This window comes from Tiliqua scincoides, chromosome 12 (genome assembly GCF_035046505.1).
Source record: "Tiliqua scincoides isolate rTilSci1 chromosome 12, rTilSci1.hap2, whole genome shotgun sequence".
Taxonomy (NCBI): Eukaryota; Metazoa; Chordata; class Lepidosauria; order Squamata; family Scincidae; genus Tiliqua; species Tiliqua scincoides.
This window is the reverse complement of record NC_089832.1, coordinates 13372305-13398063: the sequence shown is the minus strand read 5'-3', so window position 1 is coordinate 13398063 and position 25759 is coordinate 13372305. Positions and strand designations below refer to the sequence as shown.

General features: G+C 44.7%; 1 protein-coding gene across 1 annotated transcript in view; it reads right to left on the bottom strand.

Moving 5' to 3' along the window:
- Window positions 1-17619, bottom strand: part of CHM (CHM Rab escort protein) — a 78087-nt gene extending 60468 nt beyond the window's left edge. The window contains exons 1-2 of the mRNA XM_066639970.1: window positions 17565-17619; window positions 6757-6823 (exon numbers count right to left, since the gene is read on the bottom strand). Coding sequence (XP_066496067.1) covers window positions 6757-6823; window positions 17565-17613 — 116 coding nt within the window. The 5' untranslated portion in view covers window positions 17614-17619. The remainder of the gene's footprint in view (window positions 1-6756; window positions 6824-17564) is intronic.
- Window positions 17620-25759: the final 8140 nt, after the last annotated feature.

Sequence of the window (25759 nt, the reverse complement as noted above, 5' to 3'; positions counted from 1 at the left end):
ATTCCACTCATCACCTGCCGAGACAACTTATCAAACCATTCCCAGCTTGTCTCACTCGTCACCCCAAAGGTGTGGGAATCCGGCCAACTTCTTTCACTCCAGATGTTTTTAAATAGTATTTTCAAATTTTTCTCCTGCAACCTTTTAATTGGATTTTTTGCAAGATTGCAAAACAGCAGAGAAACGTTTGGGAGACCATACATAACATTCAAGAACCTAAACTTTGACTATTACAGGTGGTGCCACTTCATCCTTGGGGGTTCTGTTCCCGGACCCACCCCCCCACCCCCGGATACTGAAAATCACGGATAATGGAATCTGCAATTTTCAGAGCCCACCTTTGCTCTGAATGTGACCAGAACTTCTAGTCCACAGCCATTCTGAGCTTTGGAGAGGCTGTGCGTCACCTTGCGCAGCCTCTCTGAGGCTCAGAATGGCCCTTGGAGTGATATTCAGACGACTTGCCCTAAGCCTATCTTCATGGTTTTTCACCCTATGGATGTTTCAGTTGTTCCAGATATCTCCTCCAAAGCTCCAGACTTGCAAAAACTTCAAATATCAGGGAGTTGGGACACAACAGTCCCATTTTCTATGCAATTTCAGAAGCACCATTTCTCTGCTCTCTCTCCTTCCCTCCCTGCAGTCGTTTAGCAATTTGTACACAATGTACTAAAACTCCTGAGGATTCCTATAAAAATGAACGAAAAACAAATGAAAACATTTGGTTTTAATTCTCATTTGTTTTAATTAAAAACAAAAACAATTCAATTCAAGCCACTAAATTAGCCTGTAATCTGACTGCAAGCCAAGCTCCTGTGGCAACCATTGCAGTTGATCCAATATCAATGTATTCCCCCTGTTCATTCTGATAAAAATCTCCAATTCAAAGGGTTTGTAACAATAGTCTGCCGCAAGCCTGTCAATGTTAGGCTTCCTGGCAGGATAGCATAACTCTAAATATTATATCAGTCCAAATATTGTATTAGTCCAATATATCAGTCCAATTATTGAATTAATTGGAAGCAGCCAGTTTGAGACAGCGGGAATGAGAGTTGGAAAGCACTTCTGTACATACATGGGTAAAGTTTTGTTTCAATCTCTTCTGCTTTATGGGATGCTGCTCTCAAGGAAGCCTTGGCCTTGCAAAAAGGCATGTCAGAGACTGCCAGAGGTCCCATTCAGAAAGGGGAGCTGAAAAGCACGTATGCACTAGCAGAACAGACCCTTGTACTGTTCTGGATCATACCTTTAAAAAAAAAAAGCAAACAGAATTATGTAGTGGTTTTGGTGTTGGGCTTAGACCTGGAAGATCCAGGTTCAAATCCCTGCTCAGTCATGAAGCTTCCTGGGTGATCTTGCGCCAGTCATTCTCTCAGCCTAACCTACCGTACAGGGTTGTTGTGAGGACAACTACATATAGGAGCTCCTTGCAAGAAGGACAGCAGAAAAATAAATAAATCACCAACCAGCCCAGAATTGGTGTGTTACTGCAACAGGGAATGCAAAAGAAAATGTCACAAATGATCTTAACTATCGCTTATGTTGTAAATTATCTCTCCTAGTGTTTCAGAAAGGAAGCTATATGGAGGTATTGTCCATGCCCAAAAATATTTAATAGACTACAGTAATTTACTGGTTAAGAAGGTAGATTAAAAATTCTTTAAACTGGTTGACTAGACAGGGCAGGAGGTCTGGTCTAGAGGGCAGAGCCTCCGTCTGCCTGAAGATAACATCCACAAGGTCGCCAGTTCGAGGCCACCGGCACCGTGCGACCTTGAAGCAGCTGACAAGCTGAAGCCGAGCTATTCCATCTGCTCTGAGCGTGGCAGGATGGAGGCCAGAATGTGAAACCAGATCGAAATGAAACACCTTGAATGTAGTGGTTCTTGAAAGAAAGAACCTTCTTTCAATTGTAAATATCCCTATTTAATAAGGGATTTAAATAAGCCTGCCTATGTAAACCGCCTTGAATAAAGTCTTGAATAAAGACCAAGAAAAGTGGTATATAAATACCTGTTATTATTATTATTATTTGACTAGCCTTGTGCTATACACTGTGACCAGAGAATGATACCCGCAACCTTCCTCAAGCAGGTCTGCATGCATGGGTACCATTCAGTGCATTAGTGAGAGACTCCCTGGGAACGCCACAAGCACTGCAGCAGGTTTCATGGTGGGAGAAAGGTAGGATATAACATATCCTAAAACATAGATCCTAAAATAATACAGAAACCAAATGTTAGTTTAAATTCAAAATAAGACATGGTCAGCTTTCCCACTGTACTGGTTATTCCACAATGTGTCCAGAAATTCTATGCAAACAATCAAGCACACAATCCCCAAAAGAAAAACATTCGGGAGTGGGTGGGTGGGTGGTAGAGGTCACAGCGAGACCTGCATGCACCAACATGCTTTCACAACAGGATTCAATTCCCAACTTCTGCAACTTCCAAGTTTAAAGTCAATGCCAAGCCACACGTTCTGAATTGCAAATCACTTTTCTAAATCACTTAACATCCATCCTTGAAATTTCACACGTCAACAGCTCATTAATATCTACAGTAAATGTAGCTCTCTGAAAAAGAACCACAGATTATTTTTTTTTTTGCTTTATATAACGTTTTATTGAGACAGATAGCTAGCACCCAGAAATAGAGCCCCCTTCAATTACAATTTGGCAGAAGCTAACTTTGGTTTTAAAACATGACTACAGGAATTTATGGCCAGGCTGCAATGGAAGTGACTATTTTGAATAAGATTAGCTGCTCTTGATGGGGGATGCCTGGACAGTGTTTATAAATCAGCAGAGGTGCTACTCAGTGGTTTATAATGGTCCACTTCAGACCATCTACCATCATCACATAAGCGGTATATTATGATAAATGCAAAACAGTGGCGGGAGATTAAAAGTAATAGGGTCCATGCAGGGTAATGAATTCTGGCACTCAGAAAGTACTTCAAAAGTTTCATTTGACTCCTACTTTCTCTCCCCTCGCCCTGTTCCCAACCACCAATCAATCAACAATCAACAGTATTTATATACCGCTTTTCAACTAAAAGTTCACAAAGCGGTTTACAGAGAAAAATCAAATAACTAAATGGCTCCCTGTCCCAAAAGGGCTCACAATCTAAAAAGATGCAAATGAATACCAGCAGACAGCCACTAGAACAGACAGTGCTGGGGTGAGGTGGGCCAGTTACTCTCCCCCTGCTAAAAAGAGGAGCACCCACTTGAAAAAGTGCCTCTTACCCAATTAGCAGGGGTTAACCACCACCACCCGTATGCTTTCTATCTGAACAGTAAGTAGGAGATTTAAAGTTTACGCAGCTACATAAGCGTGCAGCAGTTTTACTGGTGCAAATATGCAGTTTCTCTGTCTCTTATTTCCACAAACCAAGCAAATGTGGAGTGTAGGATATATGCAACTTAAGCCATTTCTGCCCAACGTTGGATATAAACAACAGGGATCAAATATGTACACCTGTGGGCTGGGCAGAAATGGGTTAATTTGAGGACCAGATAGGGGGACAAGTTTTCATTTTTTATTTATTTAATATGTTCATTTCATTCAAGGAATCAGCAGCTGTTTAATTAAAAAAACAGTTCAACTCTGGTTCTAGTTCATTGCCATTTTGTTTTTTAATCAACTTCCTGGTTCAGATGCTAATTTCAAAAAGTGACTTAAGACCCAGGTCAGACATTTGGGAATGGGGTAAGATGCATTTCATGCATTATTAAACTCTTTTTGCTTAGAATGCAACTATTAAAAAAATGAAGATGGTAACTATTTAACAACATCCGTTTTAAAAACTTTTTTAAAAAAAAATAAGTTGTGTGTACGAACAAAAGACATAACAGAACAACAACAGGAAATAAAATATTAATCATTAAACCTAGGAAATAAATATTAATCATACCATGGACAGGTGAAGGGCAGCCCAATCTGAACGGCCCAGGGTGGGGGGCTGCAGCAGCACTGAAAATGGCTGCCACAGCATCCAACACACCCCAGGCAGCCGCTGCCACTGCCTCCTTGGGAGAAGGGGACTTCTGTCCCCTTCCCCCGGATAAAGCAAGTAGCCCCGCAATGGGGCTATTCAATTCTACGACGACCCAAGTGTCTGTGTAGAATTCAGAGCCTTCGTGTTGGGCAGACAGCCTCCCTCCTGGCCCACTCCCTACCCCAGTATGCCTCCTCCCCCCTCCCCCTGCCCTCCCTCTACCTCCCCCACCCCAGAATGCCTCCTCCCCACCTCCCCCCATGCCCCCACCTACCTCTCCGCTGCCTGGTGGTCTGCATAACCACCAAGCAGCGGAGCTCCGGTGCTCCACCTGGGCCAGCCCAACACTGGCATGCATGGCGTATCTTATGGCATGTTTGCAGCAGTGCAGGCCTGCGGTAAGCTGGTGCACACTCATTAGGATTGGGCCCCAGGGTTACTAACAGTTTATACGTTTACTCAGAAGGAAGTCTCATTTAATGGAGCTCACTTTCAATTAAGTGTGCCTAGCATTGCAACTTTAATCATTTGGAGGCATCAATTCCTAGCTTGCAAATTCTCCTAGAAATAATGGTCACCAAGACAGTGAAAGTGAGAAATTCCATCTTGCGCAATTCGGACTTAGGTCCAACGCCCATCTGCACATCAATTAACATAGAGGGACTTACTTCTGATTAAACATACACAGAATTGCACTGTCAGCCTTGGAAAACTCAACAAATGTGTGGCTCTCAGAACGTAAGAATACCCTGAGTATGTAGCATTTTTGGAGAAAGTCTGCATATAATATAAAGACATCATAATCTGCTGAAAGATGATTCCTTGTATGGTCTAAACTTCACAAATTTTTATTCCAACTGCTCTTTTATTTGTCCATCCAAAATACATGCAGCATTTTTAAACATCCCATGTATGTAAAGAGTACACATCAGTAACATTTATTGCTGCATATTTTTAAAAACATATTTGTACCGCTTTTTTTTAACACAAAGCAGTGTACGACAATAAAATTAGCAAACCACATAGTTAATAGAAACATTAAACATTTCTGAGGCTTTCTCCCTGTTCTCCACCAATAACAAGATCTGATGAGGCTAACATAAAGACTTTACAAGAGGAGTCCCACAACAAAAGGTTACAAGATGCACCCCTTGATGTGAGTAAGTCCCACTGATCTCCATGGCCTTACTTCAGAGTCAACATACTCAGGGACTATTATGCTTCAGAGACTAGGGAGGGAATGGTCAATACAAAGTAGCAGCCTTGACTCTGTTTCCAATCTTCCCCCTTCCCACCCTTAGTCTGAAATCCTATGCACTCTTTCCTGAGAGTAAATCCCACTGAACACAGCTGGATTTACTACTGAGTAAACATGCACAGATTGCACAGTTACACCGTAGTTTAAATGAGCTATTAATTTCTACTATTTTAAAAACTTTATCAGTTTAGTAAGATAAGAGCACTGGCAATTCCTTTAGGGCACAAAGGCATTTTAATGGTAATAATTCTACCTTAGAAAGGAAAACTTCACTGCTGATCAATGTGTTGATCAACACATTGCTGTCAATGTGTTGTTTGAATTTTGTTGGTAATTAACTCAAATTATTCCCACACAGATTTGGCACAATACCAAACAGTTTCAGTTTAAACTGTCATCGATTTCTTCAAGGTACGCTGAGAATTTTAGTTTGCATATCCAGAAAACTTTGTTCTGCTACACAAAAAGAGCTCTGCTGGATCAGGCCCAGGGTCCATCTAGTCCAGCTTCTGTATCTCACAGCGGCCCACCAGATGCCTCAGGGAGCACACACAAGACACTTGCATCTTGCTGCCACCTCCCTGCATCTAGCATTGTATTTATACTCACACTCTCCAGCAGACACCAGATTACAACTGGGTTTAACTTGTGCTTCTTTATTAGTGACCAATTTTTAATGCATGAAAGCTACTACAGATACCGTCCCTCCCTCGCCAGTTTGGGGTAGGTGAAAAAACTGCCATCCACGGCCAATTCGGATGACAAAAAAAAAGTTCCTACCCAGCCCTCAAGATGAGCGACCAGCTAATCTCAGACTGTACATCCCATCATGGCTTGTAACCTGTGATGGGATTTTCCTCCAGAAATCTGTCCAATCCTATTTTAAAGGCATCTACCATCAACTAATCCTTATAGAACTACATTTTCCAGAATGATTAGTCAGGAAACGCTGTGATAAGCTGGTCTGAAAAGTAGAGTGAGCCCTCACTATCTGCGGTGTATCCGTTGGATAAAGAATTTCACAGATAATGAAATCTGTCAGGGGGTGGGTGGGTGGGGGCCAGCAAAGCAGAAGTACCTTTTAGAAGTGTCCGGGAGGCCTCCCCGTGCCTCAGAAGACCTCCAGGCTGTGTCTGGAAGGCACTTCCAATCGCATCTGGGAGGTCCTCTGAGGTCCTCCAGCTGCAGGTCAGCATCCGTGGATACTGAAATCTGTGGATAAGGAGGTCCCACTGTGTGGTGTGGGCTACAGAAATGTTAACACTTAAAATTTATTCCAGGTAGACCCCCAAAGATAACAATTGCATGATGCTGCCTTGTTCTTTCAACAACAAAAAGTTATATCCTCCAAAGATAACATTTTATAACAGTACTGCAAGGTGATGCCACCACCAGGTGTGAAATCGTAAATTCAGTTGTGTTAAAACAAGAGAAACTTTCAAACGAACCCTATAACAGCAAAGAAAAAAAGCACATAGCTTAACCACGGAACTTACGAATCCACATGGAGAACCCTCTGGCCACTTCGTGAACATGCAGCTGCTATGATAGATTCCGGCAAACCTACAAGAAGAGAAATTTATATGCATATGGTTTTTAATTAATATTAATTAATTAATTAATTAATTAATTAATTAATTAATTAATTAATTAATTAATTAATTAATTATGATTCAGTGGGGTAGGTGGGAGCACAGCAAACATTTCTGAAAACACAAAAAATAGCACCTATCTCCCCCACAATATTTCTTGAGCTCCCCCACAATGAATAGCTTGAGCTATTCATACCTTCCTGATACTAACCTACCAGGTTCAAATGTTCTGTGATCTGCCATTTTATTCTACCATATCTAAAACACTCCTATCTGGCACAAGTATTTAATTTGCACTGCAATCCTACCTTGCGCTGGAACGGGCAGGCCAAGAGGCCTGTACTATATCCAGTGCAAGACTGGGGCTCAGTCTTCCCCTTACCCCCAGGTTAGCCACCGCAGCCCCAATGGGTCTCCTCAGACCTGCGCCACCTCAGGAGGCGGCACAAGTACAAGGAGAACAGAGCGGCTTGGAACCGCTCTGCGCTGCTTGGGGAACGGTGTGGGAATCCAGTGCTGGGTCCCAGTCCCGCCTCCTGTCCCCGCCCATCCCCTGGAATGCCCTCCCCCCCACCCTGAATTTGTTTCAGATTCATGAACGTGTTACATGCACTGTAAGGCTGTCCTCCGGAAACACTAGCTATGGCCTCTTCCTTCTCTAGGACAGTACCCAGTGACTCCTAGATGCGTTGTCTTTCTACTTGTCTTCAGTCCTTCAAAATCCACATTTCCCCTGTGGTCCTGGCCTTATCCCCTTACTGGGAAACACTTCCAAAGAGCTGAAGTTGGTATATGTACCACCCCTGCCCCGTTATGCACACAACCACCTGTGAGGTAGATGAGGCTAAGACACAGTGACTAGCCTCAAGTCCCCCAAAAACCTTTGTGGCCAAGCAGGAATTATAATACAAGTATAACTTATAAGCAAGTTAAGGAAAATGCTGTATACCCAAGATTCAATATTTTCATTTTGTGGCCAATGGCACCCTAGAGTAGCTTCCATATTGCACTCAAAGTGATCTGCCACAAACTCCATGTGCGCTCAGGACAAGTCGTTTTCCTCCCGCAAAAACCAACACTGTCTATCACATTGAGTCATAAAGATGAGTGAGTCGAGAGCCCTGCAGAGGAGTTTTCCGCCGGATCAGCAAAATTATTCCCTAACAAGATCAGGAATTGGTATGAACACAGGAAACAGCCTAATCTATTTCATATCTTCAGGTGCCCTTAAGGTAGAAATTCAGACTTTCGGTAACTTTTTTGTCATTTTTAAGGCCTCCCTCTCTGACAGGTGGCGGAAGATTTAATCTCCACCGGCAAAATGGGAGACAAAGTTATGAAGGATCAGTGCTAGTCTCCAGCGTCAATGGCTGCTTTGTGGTGATAGAACACCATGCGATGCTTGAGTTTTGCCTTGGGAAAGGGGAAAAACACACCAGTGCTATGCTAGGATAGTTGAAAGTTTATTCTGTCTAGCAGGCAATTTTCAAAGCACTTGGAGTTTGAAATCACAGGCTTTGCTCCTTCAGCAGTGTTTCAATCTTAAGTAAAGTGGCCCTGATTCTGTGAGCCAATTAGCATTTCACTTCTTCTCCAGAAGCATCATTTCAACAAGGCTCGAAGTTACTTGCCAGGACGTGGCCACCTCAGAAACTACGCATTGTAACAGATAATGCCCAGTGTTTATGCCAGTGTGGCTACCTGGCTTTATCAAATCGAAAAGCAATGGATTTCAAGGATTTCAAAATCAGAGTCCATAATCCAGTAGTAAACACCCAGTTGGTACTGTGCATCTACAATTCCTAAGAACTAATTTTACTGGCTTAACGCAAGTGGCATTCTGTTTCTCTCAGGTTTCCTGCTAAAACTAAAATGGTCAATGAGAGGTATAGATAACAGAAGAAGAGGCATATCTGCAAAATAACCCCTTTTGGAATTTGGCAGGGGGTACCAATCCATTTAAAACAGTGGTTCCCAAACTGTGGGTCCGTGGACCATCAGTGGGCCACAATCTAATTTTTGATGCGTCGCAAAACTGACAAGGCAGATTAGGCTGTTTGCATCAAGGATTAAACAACCTGCTACTTGGGGAGAGCACTGCTGCCAAATCACCACTATAACAACATAGGCTTAAGCAGCTTGTAAAGTGCCTTATTTAAGGCAAGTGCTAAAAAGTTTGGGAACCACTGCAATTAAAACATAAGGGTAGTCCTACTGCATCAGGTGGAGCCATAGCCTGAACACCGATTATTTTGCCCTGTAATTCTAGATCAGGGGCTTTTCAACCAGTGGTATTGTACCACTGGTGGTACTTGAGGTGATGTCCAATGGTACTCACAGGACCCCCACACCTCTACTGCCTGGCAGAGTCTAGCAACGCGACAAGCAGTAGTAGGAGGCTTGGAGGGCAGAGCTCCAGTGTGTGCTTTCCATGTTTGTCGTGTTGTGTCTGGTTCCCCATCTGGAAGTAACTGGTGATGACATCATCACCAGTTACATCCAGTCATATTTCCAATAGATGGACCATGCAAAGTGGCACGGCAGGGGAAAAATTTTTGAGAAACACTGTTCTAAATAAACCACCCCGAAAGGTGTCAGTCTGAATGGAGGTATAGCAACAGAGGTATATATACAAATAAAAATCGAAGCACATGGCTGCAAAGTCAGTACTTAAGCCAGGGGTTCTCAAACTCCTCGGGAGTAAAACTCCTGAGGTAGGTTCTTGCAGGGGAATAGGAATACAGTGGCATGATCCCTGGGATTGTGCTGTTGTGGGGGGGAGGGGCTTTCTCTTACTTACAGAAACAAGGGTACGGGGAACCCTGCGGATGCCTCTGCAGGGCTCCTCAAAGCAGAAAGAAAGAAAATAAAATGATCACAACCCACTTCCGGAGGCATCACGGTTCTCCCTGCACCCCCAGGACGCTACTGCTCATTCCTGTAATTAAGAGATAGCCTCTAGCCCCCCCCCCCACGGTGCGATCCTGAATATCACGTCGCTGCATTTCCCCCTCCACACCCCTTAAAGGGAAACAGGCAGACGACCTCACGCTGGGGGCGCCGTGACACCCCCGTTAGAGATTCTCTGGCTTAAGCAAAGAAAATTCTTTGGAAGTTTCTGACCGTCACACTCAGTGTCACAGAGCGCTAAGAACAAGCTCATATCCTCCAACTCTTTTTTCCCCATTTTTGCCATCCCAGATGTCTCAATATGTGGTTGTGTAAAACGGAGCCTGATTATTTATGTACATCTTAGTTGTGAAAACATCAGGGGGGAAAGATGGGCATTAAGAAGTCACCAGAGAACCAATTACAGCCCTGCAATATTCAGAAGCAATCAAAATATTTAAAGTCATTCATCCTTTCTTTTTAATTCAAGTTAAAAAAAAACAGTACTCCTCATGTTTCACTTCGAACCCCTGTCTCTAATATTCAAGTTAGTTTGCTGTGATAGATTTTTTTTTTTTTACTGTATTAGTAACTGAAATTGATTTTTCTTAACACTATACTTATATAAGATAAACATAAAATAAAGTACTACCTCCACTCCCGGCCGTATCGAACAATAAATAATAGATTCCCCTGACAGGACTTTGATGACTGGGCAAAGCCCAAATGCTTTCAGCCAAAATCATATGGAGTCATAAATCACTCTTTATTTTATAGAATATTTCAAAAATAGATTCCTGCTTTCTACCTTGAAAGTCATTTCATGTGTTATTTATAACTAGTGAAGACCAGATAGAGAAAGAGAGAGGAGGAAAAGATTGCACGGGACCAAAAAAAATTTACAGTGACTGGCTTTTATAACGAATAACTTCGTTTTCAGAAAACGTAGGGGGGGATTAAATTACGACAACACAGAATCAGAGAACACAAACACCTTTCAGGGGAATGAGTTTTATTTTATAACTTAAATGGTGGCAGACAAACAGGACCCTGGCAATACTGTAGACAAGTTTAAAGGCAGAAATACAAGCCACTAACCAACAGGAGAAATTCAACATGAAGGCTTCAGTGCCCTACATTACGGCTACAAAAAGGTACTAAGTTCTTAAGGCAGAGAAGCCTGCTTAGCTTTCCCAAGCAGACGATGCCTTTCAAAGCCTGCTCGCATTACTTTGTCTAGAAATCCCTTTTATGTTTTAAAATGTCAACACATGGCCAAACCAAGATATCTGACACAATGGAGGAAGTGTGATTATACAGCGGTACAAACTCTGCCACGCAAGCGACTGGGGCCAACTGGTCCATTAGCAATACAAGGAAGAGTACAAGTATTTTGTGCCACTGATGTTTGAGTAAGGAGGTGCTATGGGATAGCTGCTAACAGCAGAGGACACCAGTATTAAATTCTTTATATGTTCTACCTATCTGCCAATCATACACAAGTGGTATGTATTCTCAAGTGGTTCTCCCTGTTTAGTGGCAACACCAACTGGGGGGATGGCTTGCCTACACATCGCAAAGCTAACATACAAAGCTGTATGTTTTTGCATACAGAAACAGAATCTCACACCCTCTTCCAGTCTACAGAAATCTTGTCTACCTGGTCACCAGGAGATGCGAGAGGTGACTAAGCAAGAAGTTATATTGTTGGATGCCAGTTTCTGCAGCTAACTGTGTACAAAGGAGTCCAAAACACGACATCCTATCCAGCTGCATTTTCAAGCATCCATTGATACCTGAGCGAACCAAGCTTGGGATGGGAGTAATGTCCCATTCACAAACAGAGCAAGCACATTAAAAACTGAAGCATCCAAGTGCACAGGAATGGAGAAGAGATATCAAACTTCTAAAGCAGTCATCTTTAATTTGTTGGGTCAAATCCCAACTTGCAACATGGGACCGATCTACAGGAGGCCAGTGAGTGCACTTCTGTTGTGTTACTCTGCCTCTTCTTCCCTACTGATTGGAAGGAGAGGGGAGTGGGAGCAGAGAGTCACATGGCTCCCATGTCATTCCCATTTTAAAAACAGAAGGTGAGAAAGTAAGGTGAGGCAATGCAAGTAGAGGAGGAAATGCCATATCATGCTAGAGGGTGTCGGATGGCCCAATGACCAATGGGGGGGGGGGGTTGGCCAAAGCAAACCACCACCATCCTTAAAACCATTATCTCCTACAGGACCACCCCGTCTCTCTCTCTGGACTTCCTAGCCCTGGTGACTGTGCTGGCCTTGAGCCTTTAAACAAAACAGCCGCAGCAGCATTGCTGTGATTTCCTGCCCCCCCCCCCTCCGGTCAAGTCTTGACCCACTTCTGGTCATGACTCCCCTACTGAAGACTTCTGTAGGCAGACAATAGATCTGGATCCACTGGTAGATTGCTGGATGATCTGCAAGGGTATCCCAACCATTTAACAAAGTAACAACATTCTCCCTTAAATTACAATGTTCGAATCCTGGATCTGTAGTAACTCAGATACAGAGTTGTGATTAAGTAAGCAAGTTATTTCAGTGCCTAGCTCAAGAGTCCAGTGGATGGAAATCTCCTGAATAAACAAGCAGGCTTCACCCTCCACTTCACCATTTTGCAGCTGGCTCTGACCCCTTAGTTTTGTGCAAACTTTCAGAGGGGTAGCCATGATCATCTGTTGCAGGAGACACAATGAAGAGTCTTCTACCACCTTAATGGCTAACCCATTTATTTCTGCTTTCATGGGCTACAATCCACTTCTGATGGGAGGACGTTCAATTACTAGTCAAACACTAAATACATCCCAGGTCTGTTCACACCTCTTCCAGAGAACCATCGAAACATGTTTATAGCCACCTTGCCTATCAGGCGACTGGATCTGGGATGAGTCAAACAATTGGATTGAAGCCATGGAGGGACTCAGTCAAACATTTACACAGTTCCTGAACATTGTGAATCCAAATAAGTTTGGAACTGGAATTTTAAAGGGTTTGATAAGACAGATGTTATTCTGTCTTTTGCCCACACGTTGGCAAAAGCTATCATGCATGACCAATAGAGGTCATTGTAAAAGGGGCGGGGTGGAAACCCTTCAGCTACTGTGATGCCAAAGCTTTCCTATTTTATACATTATGTGTCTGATTTCACTACACTGTACTCATAAACTGGCAGGATAGAAAAGACAATGAATAATCAGATTTTACCAAAACATCAAACCTATAAACTCCATTTATCCTCTCACCTAAGCCCCTCTGCCTGTAAATTTACAAGTTCAGCATCCGAACTTTTCTTTTTCACTGCTGCCCCTACAGCTGCTCTCCTCCCAAATACAGAGAGCTGTCTTTATCTTTGGGCTCAGCATCCATGGATTTCAGCATCCACAGATGCCAAGCGCACAGCTGGAGGACCTCAGAAGGCCCCCGGACAAGACCAGAAGTCTCCAGTACAAATCAGAAGTGCCTTCCAGCCACATCCGGGAGGTGTTCTGGGGCCCAATCAAGGATTTAATTATTTGTGGAATTCTGTGTTCATGGGGGCGGGGGGGGGGGGTCCTGAAATGGCTGGGTCCAGTTTCCATCTCAACCAGTGATCTACTATGGCTTTGGGAATGTCATTTATCTCAAGCTTCAGCACTCCAACAGTAAAAGAGGAGTCTACCACACAGGACAGTTTTTTCAGCCAGAGATAAGCCACCCGAAGCTGCCAAAGTGTTGCGAATCTTAGCTGAGTAGTCAAGAGAATTGTAATTGATTAAAGCTGAATACATTTGCATAAGACACACAACAGTTTTTTAGGGGTGAGAAAAGCATATCTCACTTTCAGATGGTGCATGTCTGTGTCACAGTAGAGGGCCATCTTAGAAGAGGCATGCCCTCCAGTATGAGAGTGAAAAGGGAATGCCTCTTCTAAGATGGGGTCTGCTATAAATACGTTAAAAACAATTAACATTAGAAAGTCTTGCCTAATTAATCAGTGGTGCATATTAGTCCATTAATCTAAACAGAATAATCAATTAGACCCTATTTAGCAGTTGTGCATACTATAGAGCATAACTGATAGATTACAGGCCCACTGGGGGAACACTAAAACAGATGCGGGAAAGACTAGAGATTGACAAGTGAATGGAAATAAGGGGAAAACACATAATCACTATATTAACTTCAGGCTACGAACAGACAACAACTGTTAGCTTCCGACTTGAACGTACATTAGTGCACAGCACCTGCACTTTTACTTTTATTATTAAGACCATTTATGCGTCAACCACAATTGCAGCCAGGGCAGATTTTCTCATCATGTCACCTGCAGATTAGGAAAAGTATCTATGACAAGATTTTGCTTGTTACGCTGCTCTTAAAGACACACAAACCAGTCAGAAAAGAAATTGGAAAAGCTAACTCTAAGCCACCCCCATCCACAGCATCACTTAGCAGGCACTGGAAAGCAGCTGTCTCAGGATGTGTGTGTTAACAGTAGGGGCCACACTTAGAAGAGGGATGCTCTCCAGTGTGGAAATGAAAAGGGAATGCCTCTTCTCTAAGATGGGATCAGCCACATGTGGTTTTTATAAGCAGTTGTACTGAAAAAATTAATGTTAAAAAGCTGTCACTGCCAGGCATTCTTCACCAATTATGGTACAGGTTCATGTTGGCAGAGAGAAGGCACAGGGGGAGTAGTGACAAACCTCTCTGAGATCCTTTAACTAGAGATGCCCAGGAGTGGTTGCTGTCCCATCTGAATCCAAATGATTTTAAAAGGTAATTCAACAAACTCCTGCGGGAAAAGGCTAATAGTTGTCGATAGACATAATGCTAGCTAAATGGACTCTAGGCCAAATGCCAGTTACTGGGGCCAGGGGGAGGCATAAAAACAAGGGAGGACAGCTGCCTTCATGCCCTGCATACCAGAGGGGCATGTGTTTGATCAAGGTGGAAAGCAGGATGCTGGGTTAGGGCTGCAATCTTATGCACAGGTACTAAAGAGGAATTTGATTTTACTTTATAGGATGGAGTGCATTTAGGATTGTGCTGTATATTTCTGTGGCCTGAGACAGCTCTACTCACATTCTTAGATATTGTGGTCCTCAAGTAGGAAAGGACCAGCAGGCCATTTGTTTAGGATGCCCAAGGCCCCAAATTCAATTCGTGGCATCTCCAGTGTAGGGCAGTGGGAAAACTCCTCTGACAACACTGAGCAAGATCTGACTCATCAGAAGGCAGTTCCGATATACCTTCAAGCTAGCGCAACTCCCTTAGGGAGCTAAGGTAAGGTAAACATTAAGATAATGCTTATTAGTAAGATGACACTTTCTAGGGAAGCCCGACTGTTATGTGCCTGCAGGAAAAGGCTTTCTTTGTGGTGGCCCCTGGACTTGGAAAAAACTACAGTAAGAGATGCCAGAAGCTTCTGCTGTCCCTGTCATTACAAGGCCATTCAATACCTACTTATTACCCCTGGCTTTTAAACTACAAACATTATTGATGATGCTCACTCTGCTATTGGACACACCAAGCATGCAGGGCATTGCATTATCCTGTTAATTATTAGATTGCTTTTATTATTTTATTGTACTTGAGAAAGTAAGGCAGGTGGTTAGGGTTTCAGAACAAACATTACTGATTACAAAAAGTACTGACCATGCTCACTGTTTATTGCTGAACACACCAAACATGCTATATTATATTATGTTAACCTGTTAATTATTAGACTGCTTTTATTATTTTTAGTGTTCTTGTGAAAACAAGGCAGGTGGTGCACCCATTTCTGTGGCAGCATCCTATTCATGGAACGTCCTTCCCAAACAGACACTATTCAGTTTATTTTCATTTGATACCCAAACATGCTTCTCTGCCTTCTCCCCACTATACCTCTCGTTCTGTCATTTTCGGGGGCAGAAAATGTGAATATAGGTAGATTACCTCTTATCTAGACATCCAAAATCTGAACTATTCTGAAATCCAGACATTTTTGTCCAAGATTTAAAAAAAAACAACAAAAAACTTTCTGTAGTGTGAACACTAGAAGGTCTTGTGCTCATTCCCCACATACAGTGCAGGTACAGGCTGTAAGCTCTATTCTCTGCTCTGTGGTGTGTGTACCTGAACAGTCATTGTTGCAAAATGTCAAAGAGGTCAGCAAACACCTGTAAATAGGTAACAGTGAAAACAGCAAGGGGAAGCGTTTCCCCTTATGCATTTATGGAATGCATTTATTCCAAAATCCAAACACCGTCCTATTCCAAGCAGTCTGGATAAAGGATACTCGACCTGTAGTAAGCCTATGGGCAAGACTCCTGGGCTGGTTTTTAAAAGTTGGGCAGTTTCTAGTCCTTTTGAGGCACTTTCAGAAATAACATAAGAACATAGGAACAGCCCGACTAGATCAGGTCGAAGGCCCATCTAGTCCAACTTCATGGATCTCAGTGGCCCACCAAATGCCCCAGGGAGCACACAAGACAACAAGAGACCTGCATCCTTTTGCCACTCCCTTGCACCTGGCCTTCTGAGGTAGCCTACTTCCAAAACCAGAAGGGTGCACATACCCATCATGACTTGTAAACTGAGATGGACTTTTCCTCCAGAAATCTGTACAATCCCCTTTTAAAGGAATCTAGGCCAGATGCCATCACCACATTCTGTGGCAAGGAGTTCCACAGTCTAATTCCACACTGGGGAGATAAATATTTTCTTTTGCCTGTTCTAACTTTCCTGACATTCAGTATTAGTAGGTGCCTGGTGTCAGTATTTTGGTGTTGTTCAAGACAGGAAAGAGCATCCTTCTACCCATTCTGTCCAAACCCCTTTCAAAGGCATCTTGGCCAGAAGCCAGCACCACATCCTGTGGCGAGCAGTTCCACAAACTAATTACAGGCTGGGAAAAGAAATATGTTTATATCCTGAGGCAAGGAGTTCCACAGACTAAGTCTACACTGGGGAACGAAATACTTCCTTTTGTCAGTCCTAACTCTCCCAACACTCAGTTTTAGTGGATGTAACATAATTCTGGTGTTGTATGAGAGGGGAAGAGCATCCCCCATCCATCCCCTGCATAATGTCTTCCCCCATATCATGTGGCAAGGAGTTCCACCAATTAATATTTTCTTTGGTCTCTTCTAACTCTCACAACACTCAATTTTAATAGATGTTCCCTTGTTGTGGTGTTGTGCGACAGGGGAAAAGAACATCCCTGGATCCACTTTATCCATCTGCTTCATAATTTTGTTCATCTCAATCATGTGCCCCCTCAGGCGCCTCTTTTCTAGACTAAAGAGCTCCAAAGCCCCACAGCAACCAGTGACATCTGAGTGCCAGGCGCTGTACAGAGTAATGGTGCAGACCCTCCCCAAATTAGAAGAATAATAGATTGATAACTGAAATAACAAGTTTCTCTTGGAGGGAGGGGGAGAACAGCTTGGGCAAGGGGGTCAGGACAGGGGGAAAGGTGGCAGGAAAGGGGCAAGGGGGCAGAGGGCAGGAAAGGGGAAAGGGGCAGAGGGCAGGAAAGGGAGTGGCAAGGGAGGCAAGGGACAGAGGGCAGGAAAGGGGGCAGAGGGCAGAAAAGGGGGTCGGGCAAGGGGGCAGAGGACAGAGAAGGGGGGCAGGCAAGGGGGGCAAGGGTCCCCCTGAATCCCACCCTCCCTCTGCTGTCCCCACTGCCCCCAAGCGAGTGCCCAGTTCCCCCTCTGCCCCCTTCCTGCCCCCTGCAGCTCCTGCTGCTAAAGCCCCCCCCCTCCAGCCTCAGGGCCAGCCACCCAGCCCCACTCCCTCCCAGCCTGACGTGCCCTCCTCCCCCCTTACCCGTTCCTATGACCACCACATCAAACTCCGAAGGAAGGCTGTCCGCCATCTTGGACTGCGCGGAAGGGGGGAGGGGAGAAGCGCACGGTCACGTGACCCTCCGCGGGTGGCAACTGCTGGCGGAAACGAGGCTACTGGGACGGCCTCGCTCCCTTGGCCAAAGCAAAGACGCGATTGGACGGGCGGTCGTGACGTAGAAGGCCTTTCCGCGATGCATTGTGGGCAATGTAGTTCTTTTGAATCACAGCCCTTTCTCCCCCCCCCAAGGACACCCCTCTTCCCTTCTGCACACAGAAGTGCATCATTTTCATGTGTGTTGCTTTTTATTTGCTTAGAAATAAAGTTTCTGTAAATAGAGTTTACTGTTTGATTGTTTGTTTGCGGTATCAACCTGCACCTTGCGCTTCGCACACAGTGAGAGAGGCCAGGACCCTGCCCCAAAGCGCTTACAATGTACATCTCAAAAAAGACATAGTGGAAATGGAAAAGGTGCAAAAGAGAGCGACTAAGATGATTACGGGGCTGGGGCACCTTCCTTATGAGGAAAGGCTACGGCGTTTGGGCCTCTTCAGCCTAGAAAAGAGACGCTTGAGGGGGGACATGATTGAGACATACAAAATTATGCAGGGGATGGACAGAGTGGATAGGGAGATGCTCTTTACACTCTCACATAATACCAGAACCAGGGGACATCCACTAAAATTGAGTGTTTGGCGGGTTAGGACAGACAAAAGAAAATATTTCTTTACTCAGCGCGTGGTCAGTCTGTGGAACTCCTTGCCACAGGATGTGGTGCTGGCGTCTAGCCTAGACGCCTTTAAAAGGGGATTGGATGAGTTTCTGGAGGAAAAATCCATTATGGGGTACAAGCCATGATGAGTATGCGCAACCTCCTGATTTAAGGAATGGGTTAAGTCAGAATGCCAGATGTAGGGGAGGGCACCAGGATGAGGTCTCTTGTTATCTGGTGTGCTCCCTGGGGCATTTTGTGGGCCGCTGTGAGATACAGGAACCTCATTGGTTTCAGACCTCATTGATAAATTAAAGATCAATAAGTCACCGGGCCCTGATGGCATACACCCAAGGGTTATTAAGGAATTGAAGAATGAAGTTGCAGATCTCTTGACTAAGGTATGCAACTTGTCCCTCAAAACGGCCACGGTGCCAGAAGATTGGAGGATAGCAAATGTCACACCTATTTTTAAAAAGGGAAAGAGGGGGGACCCGGGAAACTATAGGCCGGTCAGCCTAACATCCATACCGGGTAAGATGGTGGAATGCCTCATCAAAGATAGGATCTCAAAACACATAGACGAACAGGCCTTGCTGAGGGAGAGTCAGCATGGCTTCTGTAAGGGTAAGTCTTGCCTCACCAACCTTATAGAATTCTTTGAAAAGGTCAACAGGCATGTGGATGCGGGAGAACCCGTGGACATTATATATCTGGACTTTCAGAAGGCGTTTGACACGGTCCCTCACCAAAGGCTACTGAAAAAACTCCACAGTCAGGGAATTAGAGGACAGGTCCTCTCGTGGATTGAGAACTGGTTGGAGGCCAGGAAGCAGAGAGTGGGTGTCAATGGGCAATTTTCACAATGGAGAGAGGTGAAAAGCGGTGTGCCCCAAGGATCTGTCCTGGGACCGGTGCTTTTCAACCTCTTCATAAATGACCTGGAGACAGGATTGAGCAGTGAAGTGGCTAAGTTTGCAGATGACACCAAACTTTTCCGAGTGGTAAAGACCAGAAGTGCTTGCGAGGAGCTCCAGAAGGATCTCTCCAGACTGGCAGAATGGGCAGCAAAATGGCAGATGCGCTTCAATGTCAGTAAGTGTAAAGTCATGCACATTGGGGCAAAAAATCAAAACTTTAGATATAGGCTGATGGGTTCTGAGCTGTCTGTGACAGATCAGGAGAGAGATCTTGGGGTGGTGGTGGACAGGTCGATGAAAGTGTCGACCCAATGTGCGGCAGCAGTGAAGAAGGCCAATTCTATGCTTGGGATCATTAGGAAGGGTATTGAGAACAAAACAGTTAGTATCATAATGCCGTTGTACAAATCGATGGTAAGGCCACACCTGGAGTATTGTGTCCAGTTCTGGTCGACGCATCTCAAAAAAGACATAGTGGAAATGGAAAAGGTGCAAAAGAGAGCGACTAAGATGATTACGGGGCTGGGGCACCTTCCTTATGAGGAAAGGCTACGGCGTTTGGGCCTCTTCAGCCTAGAAAAGAGACGCCTGAGGGGGGACATGATTGAGACATACAAAATTATGCAGGGGATGGACAGAGTGGATAGGGAGATGCTCTTTACACTCTCACATAATACCAGAACCAGGGGACATCCACTAAAATTGAGTGTTGGGCGGGTTAGGACAGACAAAAGAAAATATTTCTTTACTCAGCGCGTGGTCGGTCTGTGGAACTCCTTGCCACAGGATGTGGTGCTGGCGTCTAGCCTAGACGCCTTTAAAAGGGGATTGGACGAGTTTCTGGCGGAAAAATCCATTATGGGGTACAAGCCATGATGTGTATGCGCAACCTCCTGATTTTAGGAATGGGTTAAGTCAGAATGCCAGATGTAGGGGAGAGCACCAGGATGAGGTCTCTTGTTATCTGGTGTGCTCCCTGGGGCATTTGGTGGGCCGCTGTGAGATACAGGAAGCTGGACTAGATGGGCCTATGGCCTGATCCAGTGGGGCTGTTCTTATGTTCTTATGTTCTTAGGAAGCTGGACTAGATGGGCCTATGGCCTGATCCAGTGGGGCTGTTCTTATGTTCTTATGTTCTTATGTACGCACACCATGCGCAGGGCTGCAGGGCTCGAGAAGAGGAAAATGGAGCTGATTATTTATTCATGTGTTTGTTTGTTTGTAGCTTCATCCATACACCTTGCATACAGTAAGTGAGGCCGGTTCCCTGCCCCGAGGCGCTTACAGTGCACACACACAATGCGTGGGGCTGCAGGGCTCAACAAGAGGAAAAAGAGGGAAATGGAACTGGTTATTGATTGATTGCCTCATCCTTGAACCTTGCACATATCTAGTTAGATGGTAGCTTAGCCTCCCCAGTCATCGCACAACCCTCTTGGAAAGGGGGTGGGGTGCATTCACAACTGGAGGAGAGGCTGAGGCTCTTTTTCTTGGAGCATGACAGGGGAGGCAGAGCTTGCCCTGCCTCACCTAACCGCACATCCCTCTGGGTTCAGACGCAATATGCTTCTGAATGCCAGTAGCAGGGAAGCAATGGCGAAATAGGACGCCTTTCTCTCCTGTCTATTGGCTTTTCAGAGGCAGCTTGTGAGCCGCTGCGGAGCAGGGTGTTTAATTTGGTGGGCCTGATCCAGCAGGGCTGTTCTTATGTCCAACTTCCAGAGCAAAGGTCTGGCATTCCAAAAAGATGCCAGACCAAGCTCTGTTTAACAATTCTCCACGAGTGTCACCAGTGCCGGCATGACCTGAAGCACTGCCTATCTTGGACCTGTACTCCACAAAAAAAAAAAAAAATCACAAACACTTACAGTGTTTTTGTAGAGTCCTTGTGCACTGTTTTTGTGGAGTCCTCCTGCACTGTGGTCAGACCCACAGGTGAAAGTATGCTGTCCCTGTAAATAAAACCAGGATTCTCGCCCTTCTGGGATTGATAAGAGTAACTCAGTATCAACAGGAAATAACCTGTTTAAGCGAGTGGGAAGCAACTGCGGCTTGAATTGGTGGAGGTTTGGAGGGAGGTGGCAGCAGACTGGGTGAAATCCTCCTACTTCTTTGGCCCCTCTCAATCTGCCCCTGATGCAGCCTGCATCAGGTGGCTTCAGGGATTGGCCAGCCGTGGGCCCTATCCTATCCAATTTTCCAGGACCTGTGCAGCCATGCCAATGGGGCATGTGCTGCATCCTTTGTTGGGGAGGCCGTCACAGAGGCCTCCTCAATGTTAGGGAACATTTGTTCCCTTACCTCCAGGCTGCATTGGGGCTGCACCAGTGCTGGAAAGTTGAATAGGATTGGGCCCTGTCTTGTGGGTGGGAAGGTTTTCCTGGCCAAAGTCCCGCTCTGCCAGGAATAGGATCGTGGCCGGTATCCTGTAATAGCTGCAGATCCCCCATAAGCCCAGGCTGTCGGAATGCATGCAAGGATATACTGTATTCACATCTTAACACCTGACATCAAAAGAGGCAATAACATGAATGGCAGCCCATTAACGCCTTGTTACAAGCCTCTTGCTTATTCGAAAGGGGGGAAAAAAAGCAGAGGTGAAGAAAGAGCTGGAAACCACTAATGGAAACCAGAGACCACTTCAGTCCCAGGAGTCTGTCAGGCGTGGTAAAGCTAATGCACACTCTCAGTGCGTCGAATGCAGGCTAGAAGCCTCAACTGCAGAGAACCAGAGAGGGAAACATAAAACAGAGCAAAGGTACAAGAACGAGTGTGTGTTTGCTCCCTCTTACCGAGCACAGATCTGGGCACAAATGGGTTTTCAGGTGATGGAAAATGTGAGATGGAATAAACCTGAGGTTATAATCTAGAATGCTTGTGCACTTCCTTGGAGGTAAGTTCCATTGAAATCACTGGAGTCTGCCTCTGAGTCGACATGTTGAGGATTGTACTATCAAGAGCCCTTCTCAATTGGAACTACAAACTCATCTAGACCAGCATCCTGCTTCCCACACCGGCCTATTGCAGCCATTTTCAACCACTGTGCCATGGCACACTGGTGTGCCACGAATGGTCTGCAGGTGTGCCACAGGAGCTTGGAGGAGGGTCATTTATTAGCAGGGCCATTGGGGATGTGAGCCTCCCTCCAACAGCATGGTGTGCCTTGTCAATTGTCAAAAAAACCAATGGTGTGCCTTGACCATTTTAATACCTTGTCAGTGCGCCATGAGATGGAAAAGATTGAAATCCCTGGCCTATTGAATGCCTTTGGAAAGCCCACAAGAGGGAGGGTGATTGCCTGCTCCTGCCAAGCAGTTCAAGGGTGTGGTGGGGTGTGAGGAGGGAGGTGATGTCTTGGAGGATGTCCCACGCATGAGAAGCAGGAATGGAGAATGGGCAAAGCCAACAGTTTGGGGAGGAAGAAGGTGTCATATGGAAGGAGGGCCTGCTGCATGTGAGTTCTTGAAGAACTGGGTGTAGTTGGTGGAAGAACAGCTGCTTCCCCTCTCCCAAGCTGCAGAGTGCATCATGGGTCTCCTCAGTTTTGTACTAGCTATGTAGCTGGCACAGACCTGAGTAGACCCATTGGGCAGCTGGAGTTCTACACGGGAGATCCTGAGGAGACCTCCAGCTGCTGCTCTGGCCAGCAGGATAAAGTGATGGCTGTTTTGGCTGCCAGAGCATAGGATTGGGTCTTAAGTGAGGTGGATCACGCATCTGACTCTGTTTAAGGTAACTTCCTACATGCCAATACAAAGGTTTGGGAAGATGTTCCAGGCACAAAAGGAGCTTCTCTTATAACTGTCCCTCTTACCCAAACATAGTGTCTTTTCTAGTGGCTATTTGCTGGCATTCTTCTACATCTTTAGAGAGGGTGAGCCCTTTCAGAATTTCAGAGTTAGATTTTGTCTGTAAACCACTTTGCAAACTTTTTGTTAAAAAGCGGTATATAAAAATAATTAATAATAAGAAAAAGGAGAGAAGGCGCAAGGAAGAACAGGCAGATTTGTTGAAGGATGATGAAGGTGGCCCTAGAGCAGAGGTCTTCAGCAGGTGTTGGGATCCAGAAATGAGTCACCACCTGACCTCAGGTGTGTCATGGCAGCGTTGTGGATGCTGTTTTGTTGTGAGGCTCACAACTCCACAGTTTGCATAGTAGCCAGAACAAGGGATCCAAGAGAGGCAAGTCCCACTGGAGACGTTGGCTTTGGAGGCGTAACTCTGGCCAAGTCCACCAATCTTGAGTGGGTTCCCTTCGTCTCCCACCCATCTGTTTGCCAAAATAAGTCCTTCGCTCTCTGCCTTGCTTTGCTCCCTCTTTCCCCTTTCACAATTGAGCACAGGCTGTTGTCATGGCCAACTGGCCTGAAAGGAAAGATGGGGCAGAATGACACTCAGGCTGATTGGCTATTACCAGGCAAGAAAAGGGGAGGACCTGTGACTGATTGCTTGCCCATCCCTTCCACCCTCTGGGCACTCAAAGTTGGGTTCCATGTTGCAAGTTGAGGTTTACGTTGGGTCCCGGTTCTTGACAAGCTGAAGAACAGGGCGGTGGCAGCATTGAGAGAATACGATGCAACAAACACTAGTAAGAGGCTCGGGGTGGACAGGAGGACTTCTTCAAGCATGCTAAAAGCATGCTTTGGAGCTCTGCCTGCCAAGCTAAGCCTTCTACTACTGCTGTTTGTTGCATTGCATCTGCTGGGAGGCAGAGGTTCCATGTTACCACCAGACATCACCTCAAGTTCCACCAGTGGTACTCATACGACTGGTTAAGAAACACTGATCTAGGTCCCTTAAATGCAGGATGTGTTGATTTTCTATGATGTAGGACTATATGCTTGAAGGACCAGCATCAACCAGGCAGAATCTAATGGAGGAGTGGAGAGACACACATGCACGCACACAATGTATGAATAATTGTTATGGGAATGTCATGGCCCTTTAGAATAGCGTCTTACAGTGCCGTGGCATTGTGTTTTTTTCCTCTTTAGCTATTTAATTACAATGTCATAGTAACAGAAAGCAGCATACATACCCAATTCTGCATGGCTGAATAACTACATTCAATAAAGAAGATTTAACCGAGTAAATCAAACACTGGATTAAACATTTTCTGCATAACAGACCACAAAATGGGCATTCATTTTACCAATAGATCCTCTGCATTAGAAACAAATAGAACGGCCCGCACCGACATAAGTAAACAGCACATTTAATGTGCTGATTGAAGAATTTCCTTCCCTTTTATTGAACGAGTACCCCAGTCAATTACAATTGCCAAAAACTTATTCAAGAAGGAGGAAGATTAAATGGAAAATGTAGCCATTTGCATTCAATAAATTAATTTGTTTTCTTTTGTACATTTTTAATCAGCAAAAATTGGGACTCATTTGTAATCCGGGGATGGCATTTGAACAAATGAGCCATTTAATGCAATTAATTAATATGTGTTGAGAGAGGGGGAGAGAGACAGAAAGAGGGGGGGGGAAATAAATAAATAAAACATGCAAATCTGGATTTACTGTTCCATTTTGACAATTCTTCTTGCATTCAGAGGCTCCCCTCTTTCTGAGCAGATTGCTCATCATTGTGATGGCTTTGTGCAAAAATACACAAATTGTGCAAAATCACAAAACAGGATTCTTTTTTCCTGCGTATTTTGTTTCACACACTCATAAGTGACTGTTTATCAATACTGCTATAAAGGAATCATATTTAACATTGTATGTTGCCAGTCATTTTAAAAAGACCCTCCCAGGTATGTGTGAAGCACTCAAGAATTACAACCTTAACAGTGAACTGATAGGCTGAGTGCTTATTAGTTTGTACAAGAAATGGGGTTACCCAAAGACAAAATAATAACTTTTGCATGCCTAGGAATATTAACGTGTAAGAAGAGCTTTGCTCAGGGTGATCAGATGTCTTAACCGCAAAAGTGGACAAGGCACCCCAAAATGTAGTACATCCAAGCATAATGTAGGACATGACAAAATAAAAGCTAAAAACACTCATATATTAATTTCATGTGGTTAATTTAAACACTATATTACTTAATATTAAATTTAAAACTATATTACATATAATTTTTTACATTTAGAGCCCAATCCTATGCATGTCTACTCAGAAGTAAGGCCCATTATAGTTATTGGAGCTTAATCTCAGGAAAGTGTAGATAGGATTGCCACCATAATTAATTACAAGAAGACTATGTGCTGCCTGCTCACAGGGAAAAGGAGGACATTTGTATTCTTTTCCAGGACATGAGGCTAAAAAAAGAGGACATGTTCTGGAACAAGAGGGCATCTGGTCATCCTGGTGTTGCTGGATCAGGCCAAAGGCCCATCTAGTCCAGCTTACTCTATCTCACAGCAACCCACCAAATGCCTCTGAGAGCAATTTATGCTGTTGCCACTTCCTTGCATCCAGGGCTGGATTAAGCTAGTGCAGGGCCTATAGCATATAAAGGGGTTCTGTCGCCACTCCCTCGCTGCCCCTTCCCCACCCTGTTCTGCTCTCCCCCACCCCCTCCACTGGCCTACACA